Source organism: Coffea eugenioides, unplaced genomic scaffold, assembly GCF_003713205.1.
Source record: "Coffea eugenioides isolate CCC68of unplaced genomic scaffold, Ceug_1.0 ScVebR1_596;HRSCAF=1297, whole genome shotgun sequence".
In the NCBI taxonomy this organism is placed as follows: domain Eukaryota; kingdom Viridiplantae; phylum Streptophyta; class Magnoliopsida; order Gentianales; family Rubiaceae; genus Coffea; species Coffea eugenioides.
Genome location: NW_020864448.1, coordinates 1 through 13343, shown reverse-complemented (window position 1 = coordinate 13343; position 13343 = coordinate 1). Strand labels below are relative to the sequence as shown.

The 13343-nt window shown below is 35.8% G+C and overlaps 3 protein-coding genes across 3 annotated transcripts; 1 reads left to right on the top strand and 2 right to left on the bottom strand.

The window, feature by feature from the left end:
• On the bottom strand, positions 1–1826 carry LOC113758598 (pentatricopeptide repeat-containing protein At5g52850, chloroplastic-like). Its single transcript, XM_027301380.1, has 2 exons — positions 671–1826; positions 1–580 (listed from the first exon to the last, which is right to left on the bottom strand). Exon 1 carries the CDS (start codon positions 1787–1789, stop codon positions 791–793), a length of 999 nt encoding a protein of 332 aa, XP_027157181.1. The 5' UTR covers positions 1790–1826; the 3' UTR covers positions 1–580; positions 671–790.
• Positions 1827–1836: 10 nt separating this feature from the next.
• Positions 1837–3142, bottom strand: LOC113758594 (pentatricopeptide repeat-containing protein At5g52850, chloroplastic-like). The gene is made up of 2 exons (XM_027301375.1): positions 1899–3142; positions 1837–1849 (listed from the first exon to the last, which is right to left on the bottom strand). Exons 1-2 carry the CDS (start codon positions 3140–3142, stop codon positions 1837–1839), a joined length of 1257 nt encoding a protein of 418 aa, XP_027157176.1.
• Positions 3143–6403: 3261 nt separating this feature from the next.
• On the top strand, positions 6404–11172 carry LOC113758596 (protein SGT1 homolog). The gene is made up of 10 exons (XM_027301378.1): positions 6404–6755; positions 7368–7437; positions 7780–7904; positions 8725–8866; positions 9231–9327; positions 9436–9501; positions 9908–10046; positions 10361–10437; positions 10549–10653; positions 10874–11172. Exons 1-10 carry the CDS (start codon positions 6593–6595, stop codon positions 10979–10981), a joined length of 1092 nt encoding a protein of 363 aa, XP_027157179.1. The 5' UTR covers positions 6404–6592; the 3' UTR covers positions 10982–11172.
• Positions 11173–13343: the final 2171 nt, after the last annotated feature.

Sequence of the window (13343 nt, the reverse complement as noted above, 5' to 3'; positions counted from 1 at the left end):
TACACCTTAAACGAGAAAGGTCTAAGATTGAGAATGGTAATGACATCTATATGGAAGATTTTGAAATCGAGTAATTTTAAACTCCCAAAATCCCTCTGAATTTTATGTTGGATTTCAAGTCCAGAATTCCAGATACCTATTGGGAAACCAGATATATAAAGGATTTGGATAAGAATCTCAAATCCAAATCGACCATATCCCACAATCCAAAGTAAATGAAAAACGAGTTGTTGCCATTGGTCCGAAAGCCGAAATTTCTGCTAGCTAACATCCCTTCACCTCCTCACTGTAGTTGACTAGTTGTCAAAGAATCTCCTCCAGCGAGTACAGTTTTTTAAACAGAGAAACTCTGAAAAATGACAATAGAGACGGTTATATGAACTTGAATCTAGAAAAAAAAAGAAAAAAGTTACTTGCCAGTTAGAATGTATCTTTTCAGCATCTCATGAAGCAAAAACATCTTTCTGTCTGAATTCTGAAAGCAGCTCAGTCACAATTGGTTCATTTCCTTATCTTGCTTATACCACATCCAGTAAGCTTTACTGGGACCTTCACCTCATTAAAACACTGAAGCTGTTGTCTGTCGAGGAAACTATAATATCAACATGTGTTGCCTTCTTCGCAACAAATCATGATAAGCATAGACATATTGTCTGGGATGCTTACAAACCTGTTGTAAAGAAGACCACGTGCCACTTCCAATCTGAGACTGTGAGATTAGGATTCTCACGAGCATTTGTATGAATACCATTTTAGCTTTACATTCTGTCTGCTATGTTCAAGTATCATGTTAAGATGGTACATATCCAGCAATTAACAGAGGGACCATGTTGCTTTTCTCCATCCAGCTATTGCTATAATCTTTCTGTATTATGCCTCTCTCTTTCATCATGCGCAGGTTCTCTCTTAGGTCAGATTTGCCGGAGTTCTCATACATGTCTGCAAGAAGCAAATAAAATGCTGGATTACAAGGTTCAAGTTCAAGACCTCGACTTGCCATTTCTTCACCAAGGGGTACATCTGAATGTATTTTGCAGGCATTCAACATTGTTTTGTAGATCAATGCATCAGGCCTGAAAGGCATCGTCTCTATTATAGCCATTGCCTCCTGCATCCTGCCAGCTCTGCCTAGTAGGTCAACCAAACAAACGTAATGCTCTAATTCTGGGACTGCATCATTTGCTTCTCTAGTAGAATGAAAATATTCTAAAGCCATATCAACCAAACCACAACGTCTGCAAGCAGATAGAACCGCCAATATTGTTGTGGAATCAGGTCTAACTCCTGCTAACTTCATGTCTTCAAAAGTGGAGAGAGCAGAGGAGAAGTGACCGCTAACTGCTAGGCTGAAAATCAAGCTGTTCCATGAGACTACGTCTGGCTGACAAGCTTCATCAAAGGCTCTCTTTACATCATGCATGCACCCACATTTGCCATAAAAAGCAATCAAACCATTTGAGACTGAGGTCCAGCCACTGAAGCCAGATTTAATAGCGTAACAATGAAGTTGCTTCCCCTGCAGTATTGCACCTAAGCTGGCTGATGCTGACAAGACAGTGGACAGGGTAAACCCATCCATCTCAATGTTATCTTCTTGCATGTAACTGATCACCTCCAAAGCCATTTCAAAAAGTCCTAATTGGTTAAGTTTGCTCGCTATGCTTGTATATGTGATAACATCTCTATGATGCATTTCACCTATTATACGCCATGCATCATCAACCATATGGAGTCCAGCATAGGCACCAACAAGAGCATTCGCCACAACTATATCATGGCCAATGTTCATTTTGATTATGTATCCATGAAACCTTCTTGTATGATTTGCAGATTTCATCATTCCACAAGCCTGAAGGATACTGGACAAGGTAAAAGAATTTGGCATTATCCCTGCAAACTGCATCTTTTCAAATGCTTGAAAAGCCTCGTATCCAAGACCATGTTCAACAAAGCCAGCAATCAAGGAAGTCCAAGAGATGATGTTTGGTGACCTTATTTGTTCAAATACTTTAAAAGCGTCAATTATTCCACCAGAACATTTCAAATACATATCAATGAGTGCATTTCCAACAGAAACATTATTTTCCAAACCAATCTCAATAACCCTTGAGTGAAATTGTATCCCCAATTGCAATGTCAGAGCTAATGAGCAGCCATTCAAGACTACAGCATATGTATAACTATTTGGAGTGATCCCATGGGCCACCATCTGCTGTATTGCATCAACAGCCTCCTTGATCTCCAAGTTATGGCAAAAGCCACTCAATAGTGTTGTGCATAGAACTGTATCTTGCTCAAGAGTTTGCTTTGAGACCTTCATAGCATCTTCCATTCTCTTACATCTTGCATACATGTCAGTAAGAGCTGTCTTCAAAACCAAATTCAGCCGAATGCCCAAGACTAACATCCTGGCGTGGACTAATCTCCCAGAATTTAAATAAGTAAGACCACCACATGCGCTCAAAATTTTTGCATACGTGTATTCATTTGGTTGAATTTCTCGTTTGATCATGCATATGAAGAGTCGCAGCGCAGTAATCCAGCTCCCCTCTTGGATAAATGAAGAGATCATAGTTGTCCAAGAAACAGTGTCACCATTCCGCATATTCATGAATATCTTCTGTGCTGCTTCTTTGTTATCACATTTAGAGTACATATCAATCAAACTGCTAGTTAAAACAGGATTTGAATCAAAACCATTCTTTGTTGCACAGGCCTGGACTTTAGTTCCTTGGTTACAATCCCGAAGAGCTGAGCAGGCCCTGATCACAATCGAAAGCGTATACTCATTTGGGCATTCCCCAGAAAACTTCATCAAATCATACAGCTCAAGAGCTTCCTCGTAGCAACCATCTTTGACATAAGCAGACAACAATCCAGACCAGGACACAACATCCTTGTATGGCATTTCCTCAAAGAAGTGGCGTGCATGAACAACTCCATAGCATTTTGAATATAGAGCGAGCAAGTTATTGCTGATCCATAAATTATCTTGAAAACCCGCTTTGATAATTGGGCTGTGGACACAAATGCCCTCTTTCAGTAATTGTTTATTGCAATATGATACAATCTTTGAGCAGGTTTCTTCGAAATTGTGTGGTCCTGTCCTGTGTGAAAGCCTCAAGGCATTTCGCCATGACATATTGTGAAACTTTTCAAAACAAATTTGAATGGCTTAAAAAGGAAATAAATTAATTAAGACCGTTTGAATTACTCAGTTTCTTCCAAAAACAATTGATCCAAACACAGCCCTATTTTTTAAAAGTTTTATAAAAAAAAATACATTATAATATATGTAAATTAAAAAATTAATTAAAAAATATATCAAAAAATCTTTTAAAAAAAATTACAAACCAAACACGGCCATAGTAACATTTACCGAGGCGTGTACTATTCACATGCCAAATGAGGAAGCAGCTAAGAAGTCTGAAAGAAGATGCTTACCGGTTGACGCTTCTAGCCTTCAAGCAAACGTGCCTTCTATTTTCCAGACGATTAGTGGTAAAAACTAAAAAGATGCCGTTCCTTTATCACACGATGAACGAGTTGCACAATCGATTGGCAAACGCGGAGCTCGGAAAACTCGTTAGATGGCTAGTTGGCTACTAATGCCTCGTTTAGATTGCAAGTTTTGGCACAAAAAATTTTTCATATATTTCTTAATTATACTCCCTCCGTTCCACTTTGATAGGCATGTTTTCCTTTTTCGTCTGTCTCAAATTGTAATCTACTTTCCAATTGAAGAATGTAGTTGTATTTTAATTTTTCTAAAATATCCTTATTCAATGTAAGTTGTTGTACCCCATTTAATGAGAGTTTATTCTTTTTTTACCATCAATTCAAGTTCCCATAAAGTTGTACTCTAATTAATGTGAGGGTATTTTAGGAAAATAGCTATCTAAATTGATTGTTCCAACAAAGTTAACTACTTTTTCGTAAACTGTACGAAAAAGGAACTAGAACTATCAAAGTGAAACGGAGGGAGTATTTTTTATCTTATATACATCACATGATTATGATATATCATTCCTATAAAAATTCTGACAACTTGCAATCCAAAAGGGGGCCTTAAATTTTCTCTATTTACTAAAGTTTTCATGTATCAAGAAGTGGTTTTGCAAATTACCCTTTTTTTTTTTGGGCAAAGATTATGTGAATGTGATGACCCATTTGTAAAGAATAAAGCAGATTTCACGAATTCAACAACTTTTGATCGCCTGATGGCTTTTTCATTCATAGCCTACTATCTCACGATTTTATGTAGGTTATTAATTAGTTTTCATCACAACTAATTACTCGTACACTTTCTTCTTCACTATACTTCATATGTTTTTTACACTAAATGATGATTTACGGATCAAGATAAATCTTTTTTTAATGTACATATGCATCAAGTGTGTATCAATGACTAGATAGCATTAGGCTTCTTATAAAACCATTAGTTGGGGTGTTCAACAACAAACTAGAAAAGTGGCTAGTCAAGATTATCGAATTGGTTCAAATTGAAAAATATGCTAACTACCTACAAAATTAATATATATATATGGTAATTGTCCTCAAATTTGAAAATGATCAGATTTTTCTCCTTTTGATAAGTGGAAGGTTTCAAAACCTCCTACTTATAATCCTTCGCACCTTATCATTCAAATCAATCCTCTCCCAAAATGATTAAATTACTTGAACCTATCCTTAAAAAAAAAAAAGAAAAGTTACGACTATGGTTTTTTTTTTTAACCGCAATTCCTGCATATGTACAGGGTTAGTTAGGGTAACCCGCATGCAAATCTCAAAACTTAACGATCTATTCGTTTACAAGTAAATTAAGAGACTCATCATATCTTTATATATTTTTTTTTGCAACTTTTTTACTTAACCAGTTAATTCTAACTCGTTCTCACCGTCCAAATTTTCTATTCCTTGATCATAAGATCTGTGCACTCCACCACTCTGCTTATCTTTATTTTCTTACATTTTTATCAAAGAACGAGTTAATAGTTTTCTAAAACGGATGAAGACAAAAATAAAATAAATGTTCGAAATATTTAGCATTTTAATTGTCTTTTGATCATGTACTTTGTTGGTGGACTTTTAGTACTGTGAGATTGACTGCTCCTTTATACTTTGGATATGAGTTGTACAATCGTTTTCTTTACCAGTTGAACAGGTTAGACCATATTCCATGCCGGGTTAACTTAGTTGAATAGGGTTAGTAAACGAAATGAAATTTTATATTGGATCAAAATATGCAACTAGGTCTGTGAAATTACAATTGTATTGATGTCGATCCATAAACACCCCTAATGTTCTAAACGGATAGGGCTTATCCGTTTATAATAACGTTCAACAACCAAAGGACAGCTTTTTTCCATAAACAATTGACGTCTATCGGAAAATAGAATAAAAATCAAAGGAAAAAGCTATATTCCACTCTTACTACGCAAATAATTGGGCATTCACATTCACAAGAGGGTTCCCCGGTCTTTTCCCACAACCTTCGCAAATAATTGGATTCACAAGAGGGTTTCCCAGTCTTTTCCCAAAACGTTCGCAATTTGCAGTGGTATAGTACTAGTAAAAATACTTTTAACAACGTAAATAAAAAAAATTTAAAAAAACCCGTAAAATATTATAGAGTTTTTTGAACGAATGCTCTGTTACATTCAGTATTTACTTAACTTACCATATATATATATATATAAGTATACTAACAATTATTATGATCAATTGGATTTATATACTGTATTATAGAATTTTTTGAACGGATGTCTTATCACATTTATATACTATATTATAGAGTTTTTTGAATGAATGTCCTATCACATCTAGTATTCAGCTAATTTATTATATATATAAGTATATTAACAATTTTTATGATCAATTGAATTTATATACTTTTTTTATTTAATGTTACTTATGCTTCCTTATATTTATTTAATTTTTTAAATTATGTAATATTTTTAAAAATATCACATCTAAAATATTTTTGTTAACGAGAACCCCATATATATATATACCCTATATATATATAAAAGTATACTAACAATTATTACGATCAATTGAATTTATATATTGTATTATAGAATTTTTTGAACGGATGTCTTATCACATTTATATACTATATTATAGAGTTTTTTGAATGAATGTCCTATCAAATCTAGTATTCAGCTAATTTATTATATATATAAATATATCAACAATTTTTATGATCAATTGAATTTGTATACATTTTTTTTATTTAATGTTGCTTATGCTTCCTTATATTTATTTAATTTTTAAATTATGTAATATTTTTAAAAATATCACATCTAAAATATTATGTTAACGAGAACCCCATATATATATATATATAATATACCGTTAAACAAACCGAATACTAGTCTATTATTAGTCATTGAAACCAAGCATCGGCGGTATCTTGGTAGCGGTAGCATAAGTATTTTTATTAGTGATTGAAGTCAAGCATCGGCGGTGTTCCAGTAGAGTGATAAAGCCCTGTGCGCTTTCCCCTTTCTAGAGCCTTCTATTTTTATCTATTTGCGAGACTGTTCCTGTCCTATCCTGTCCTGCTCTGCTCTGTTCTGAGAAGCGAACCATGGCATCGTCGGATCTGGAGACCAGGGCTAAAGAAGCCTTCATCGACGACCACTTCGAGCTGGCCGTTGACCTCTATTCTCAAGCCATCTCCGTTAGCCCTACGAACGCTGAGCTCTTTGCTGATCGCGCTCAAGCCAACATCAAACTCAACAACTTCACCGGTATTTTATTCTTCCGATGAAATCCTTTTTTTTTTTTTTTCGGTTGTATATTTTTAGGAGCGACGAAATCCTTATTTAAATTCAACATACAGTATTTCTATTTAGTTTGCTATACAGTATTCCTATTTAGCTTGCTATACAGTATTCCTATTTTTGGGATCTATTCGACTAATCTATTGTTGCTTATCTACATGTTGCATATGTAGGAAGGTTGCTTGCTTCAATAGCTCAACCATCTTTTTTGGCACGTTTTGTTTCTCGTTTTAATGTCTAAAGATTTAGTTAAATGTCTGACATATAGTTTTGCCTTCTCACTTGACTTTTTTGCCACTTTTTCTCGTTGATCGAATATCACTTCATTAAACTGTTCACACCACGGTAGACAGATTTTATTATTTACTTTTATTCGTCTACTCTAGAAAATTTAATTTTTTTTTCTTGTTTGGAATTGGTAATGCTTCTTGAGTTGATAAAAGGACGAACCAACTCACTAACATGAAAGGTTTTTGTATTTTGTCTTGTATGGATGTTATGGAGGAGTGCTGGTTCAGATATATTGGTTGAGTTGTATTTTGTGTGCCCTAATACATGAATATTGATTCCCATGAGCAGAAGCTGTTGCTGATGCGAACAAGGCCATTGAATTGGATCCTTCCATGCCCAAAGCATATTTCCGGAAAGGGTGAGTATTTTGGTGCATCTCTATGCCTCTTACTTTACTGATATTCTTGGCATTGTTGCTGTTTGCGCCCAGGACTTGTTTTGTTCTCTCTGTATTTTTTAAAATTTCTTTCTTTTCACTTGAGACTTACCTCCCTTTTTATGCGGTTATCCATGTTGAAAACTTTGTCCAGCTTCCACACGGAGATTATCTTGTGGCTTCCCTTATTGGGCCATTAGAAAATCAGTTGGCTACACATATTAATTTATGGCACTGAATGAATTTCAAGTGTATACAACTGTCCAACTGCACTTCATTATGATTATCCTCATGAATGACTAGTAGCATTTATTTTCCTTGCAGTCTCGCCTGCATCAAGCTTGAGGAATACCAGACTGCCAAGACAGCTTTGGAAGTGGGTGCTTCTTTAGCACCTGGTGACTCAAGATTCAATAATTTGATTAAAGAATGTGACCAGCGCATTGCAGGTACAACTCTTCTGTTTGGCATAGATTTTAATAGCATAATGGTAATGTCATTGTCCATGACTTGTTTTTAAATTATTGGTGCCTTGTGCTCGTAGATCAATTCACATTGTGGGGATACCGGTTTCTCCTTCACAACTATGTAGCTTAATTTGACAGTTCTGCTGTTTGACATGATTGTAGTAGGATAATAGTAATGTCATTGTCCATGACTTGTTTTTAAGATTATGGACGCCTCTTGCTCATAGATCAATTTTGCGGTGGGGAAACTGGTTTCTCCTCCTTGACCACATACCTTAATTTGAAATTTATGGAATATCATGATGGTATATATCTTTTTCAAAAGAGACTTCCCCATGATATGAAGTTGAATGACAGGGTTAATAAGCTGAGTCATTATAGAATACAAAAAAAGGGTTGTCTAGGAGCATGCTTGAAAGAAAAGAATTAAAACTCCCACTATTTGTGCATGTATGTACATCTGCGTACGTTATATCAGCTCAATGACCTCATATGAGTCCATCGGAAGCTGAAAAGGCTGCCAACTGCCAAGCTCTGAAGAGAACCACTGATTTTGTTTGGCTGGGATTTTGATAGTTGGGTGTGAGTTGCACCTTTCATGCAGTCGAATGGGGCTTCTTTTGATGTCTGTCAAATGTTGCCCTTTTTTTAAAAAAAAAAAAAAAATTGTATGTATATCTTTATGTGCTTATCTCTGAAATTTTAAAGTTGTGGCTTACATGCAAAATAGCTTCTATTACATTCTAGGTAATCTTTATGTAACTTAATTTGTTTTCTGATTTTGTTTCCTTTTCAATTTAAGAGGAAAATGGAGTGTTGCCAAACAAATCGCCGGAGGCCCCAATAGTTGTTGATACAACTGCTGCAATTCCGAAGGTTGCTGAGCCAGCCATCAGTATATCCAACCAGACTACTAGTTTGTCATCTGCCAAGTCAAAATACAGGTTATTGCAAACTTGTATCTCCCTTTTCTCTTCCATATGGCATCCTCTAAGACTCGATACAACCTGTTGCAACATTGGAATGTTTACCATAGCCATGGTTGGTCAGATCTCATAACCTGGCCAATGGTTCCTCTATGAGGCAAGCCAATAAAGTATTAAGAAGTCTGTCATTAGTAGTGTTACTTTGATGTTGATTGACCATTTAGCTAATTGTTGGAAAGTTTTTTATTATACGTGCTGATAGATTCGTAATACCACCTTTTGTCGGCATGCTATTTTCTAGTGCCTTAACAGTTTGAATTGATTAAGATTCAAGTTTCTGATGATTAATTGGATACTTATGCTTAAAAATTATGTGTTGCAGGCATGAATATTATCAAAAACCAGAGCAAGTTGTTGTAACTATATTTGCAAAGGGTATACCAGCAAAAAATGTTACAGTGGACTTTGGTGAACAAATAGTATGTTCATTCTTTCTGTTGATATCTATAGATTCTTAAACATGGTTCACACCATTTAATGTTCTTAAGATGGTTTGACTTTCCTTTTTCCTTTTTGTTGCTTTGCAGCTTAGTGTTACTATTGATGTGCCTGGTGAAGATACATATACTTTTCAACCACGATTGTTTGGAAAGGTAAAATGTTAACTTGATATTATAGTTCTGGCAAAGAGATATCTGCTCTCTAGTGTCTCATAACACTTAACTGTCATATGGTAGCTGGAACTATCCTTTGGTCAATCGGCATGTTGAAACATCAGGAGACTGAGTTTTGTATGAACTAGTGTATGCATCATGGGTAAAAATATTTGCGACATGTGTCTGATTAGGAATTATTAATGATAAAAAACCTGAGTTTACTATAAATCATCATTAGACTTTTAAAGCAGTGAAACTCTGCTTTTCATTCCTGCTATTAATTTATGCACGGCCAGTGGGTCTTTGTAAATCGTGTTCTTTTTTTTATGGTGTCAGAAAATTATGTTTTTACATTAACTTTCTAATTTTTTTGTGGACTTTGGTGTTGTCTTCATATAAACAGATCATTCCTGCAAATTGCAGATATGAAGTTCTGTCCACAAAAATTGAAATCTGCCTTGCAAAAGCTGAAGCTATACACTGGGCGTCTCTCGAGTATAGCAGGGATAATGTGGCTTTGCAGAGGATAAATGTTTCATCAGGTAGGTTTAGTTGCACGAGTTCTTTGCTAGCCTGGAAATAATTGCTGTGCACTGGTAGATTGTCTGAAAATGCACCAGTAGGCCTGGTTAAGAAGTTTGTTTTTTTCCGGAAATTAAAAGTGGAACAGAAACTGGTTTTTGTGTGCTGTCTATGTTGGTTCTTTTTTCGTGAAGTCAATGTCCATGTGGTCAGGTATATATGGCTTTCTTACAGTTACTCAAACTTGAGATGCATTTATTCTCCCAAGATGTTACAGAGATAAGATATTGGTCACAGTTGATAAGCTTTACCGTCGTACCTTTGCATTTTGCAGGTAGTCAAAGACCCACTTACCCATCCTCGAGAGCAACAAAAGATTGGGATAAGCTTGAGGCTCAAATGAAAAAGGAGGTATACATGTTATCTCTGCTATTTCTATTGGTCTTTTCTTTTGCATTGAGGTGAAACGTGTAGCACATGCTAGGAAGTGTTTTGGCTGATTCACTCTGTTGACATCTTCAGGAAAAAGATGAAAAACTAGATGGTGATGCAGCTCTTAACAAATTTTTCAGAGACATATACAAAGATGCTGATGAGGACACTAGAAGAGCCATGATGAAATCTTTTGTAAGACTCTTACCTCCATTTCCTAAGAATTTCTGATGGTCCTTTCCTCGTTGCCATTTTATAACTTTCCTTTGTAGCTGTTCTATTTGAACAACAATAATCCTTGAAACTTGGAAAGATTTTCGGCCCTTGCTGAATGGGTCCTCTCAATTCAGGTTCCCCGAGTGTTTGCTTGTAACTTTTTGATGGGTTGGGAGTAATATTTTGTCTGGTGTAACAGGTTGAGTCAAATGGGACAGTTTTATCAACGAACTGGAAAGAAGTTGGTGCAAAGAAGGTTGAAGGAAGCCCTCCAGATGGCATGGAGATGAAAAAATGGGAATATTGATTTTCTTGGTGTTTTGTGACATATTTCTGTCTTTTCCTAGTTCAAATGCTTTGGTGTTCAGGACTTCTAATTTTGGTCCAGTCTGAATGAGTGTTTTTATTTCTCGTCTTCTGTTCCCCGCTGTGATGACTCTGACTTTAACTTGCAAATATAAATTGAGCGATGGTGTTTGTGAAAATTTTGTTCTTTTTATGGCCGTTACTATTGCGATTAGATTGGTAATGCTTCTTAAATTTTGTCTGTCTGCGAGTTTCCTTGGCCCATGAAGCAGTTATAGCAGAGGGTCACTAAACTGTCCAGGAATTCTGGCCATTGAATGGATTTTACTACTTCATTTCTGGGTTTTCGGTGAAAGATAAAAAAAAGGTTCGCAATAAATTGATGGTGGGAACGAAATGCAATTGATAAATAGACAAAGTCCGCCAAGACTACCCTCAGTTCATAATGTAGGGTAATCAGAAAAGCACACAAAGGAAGTGGGGAAAGGTTACCGGCCCCTAGTGGGTGAACCCTGCTCACTGGGGTTTAATCGTCCTACAAATTTAGCTCTTTCCTGCATAAAATTTTTAAGTTCGTATTAATCTCTTTTCCTCTAAAAAAAATGATTAAAACACGCGTATTCGCAATTGCACGCGGTCTACGATCGTGTATGAATTATTCTTCCCTGAGGTGTTGGGTGTACAATTTTTTTTTTGGGCACTGATATGTACCAATGCATATTAACCTTTAGTTTAGATTTGAAATTCTTGTTTTACACGTGTTATATACTCAAATCTGATTATGTTAAAACAAAAAAAGTCTACATTGATGGTATAGGAAAGTTTAATCCTTCTTAGAATGACTAAGCTACACAATTTTATTGTTAATAAAAAACTAATTGATTTTTAAGAAAGACGATACTTCCATTTTTCTTTTTGTAAGTTTCCAAAAATAGAAGGAAAAAATATGCTCAATTACTAGTATTTTCAACTAGATTGACTTAGATCATAGTTATTAAACCCAACTCGGAACTCAATCCAGAGAGGTGATCGAGTCACCGATTCAACCGTGGGCTGCATAATAGCTATATTATAATATATTTTTTTAATTATAAAAACAATATAATTTTTATGTTGGTGGTTAGACGCAGCTTAATTGATGATTTTTTTTTTTCCAATTCACCGATTGAAGCATCGGATCATTGACAAGTCAATAAGTTTGATTAACTATGTACCATATATAAAAAGGAGGAGATTAAACTAAAATCTGTCACTTTGTGATATTTCTAAATTACTTTTTATAACTAATTGTTCACTAGCTCCCTCTGTCTCTCTTTTGATTACACCCACTGCCAAACAATTATCTATTTACATTTTGCATAGTTTATTTTGGTGAATTTTTCACCATATGCATTAAAAATATATAAAATTGCCTCATAAGAATGATTTTAACAAATATTTATATAATTTTTTTGTTAGTTGTGCACACAAGAAGTGTGCCTCGGCCACTAGTAATTGTGAATACAGCTAGTCGCAGTTGTTGTTGTTGTTGTAATGTGTTGTTGTTGAATCAACTGAACGCTAGTCAAGCCAATTTGTTGGGTCATGGTGCTTGGCAGAAAGGCGTGGGAATTAAAAGATTTTGGCTACAGGGTATGGCCACGTGGGTATGAGATTTTTGGAAAGAAATTTAAAGATTCATCAAAAACGCTGCAGTCTGTACCCGCATAGATTGGGAGGTTTTTCAAGTCTTCCACAAAAGAAAAAAAAAAAGGAAAGGGAGGAATTGATGATTGGGTAGGTTTCAAGGCACCAATGATTCCCAAATTTAATCCCAAACTTGAAAAACAAAACATAAAAAAGTTTAGCAGTAGTAAAATTTACTGCTAGTAGCCTAATAGCCCGATCCCCTCCGCTCCTCTCTAACCAGCCAGCCAGCCAAGCCAAGCCAAGCCATTGTCCACTACCCTTCCCCGGCCCCTAGCTGTCGCTGCTCATCCCCGTTCCTCCCATCCCCCTGTTGCTCAACTCCACTAGTATCGCCCAAGGATAAAAGCAAAAAAAAAAAAAGGAAAAAAGGTATCTCCCAAAGCATGCAATTTTTCGGAGGATCCGAGATCAGTCCATCGCCGCCGGTCCCGACTGCAGCGGGGAATAACGCCCACATGCTATACGTGTTCAACAGGAATGGAGTATGTCTGCTGTACAGGGAATGGAATCGGCCACTTAAGACTCTCAGCCCCCAGCAGGATCACAAGCTCATGTTCGGTCTCCTCTTCTCTCTTAAATCCTTGACTGCCAAAATGGATCCAACTAGGTCCGTTTTCTCCTTCTTTCTATCACATAATTCTGGAATTATTTTTTCGTTTCTAATAATTAGACGA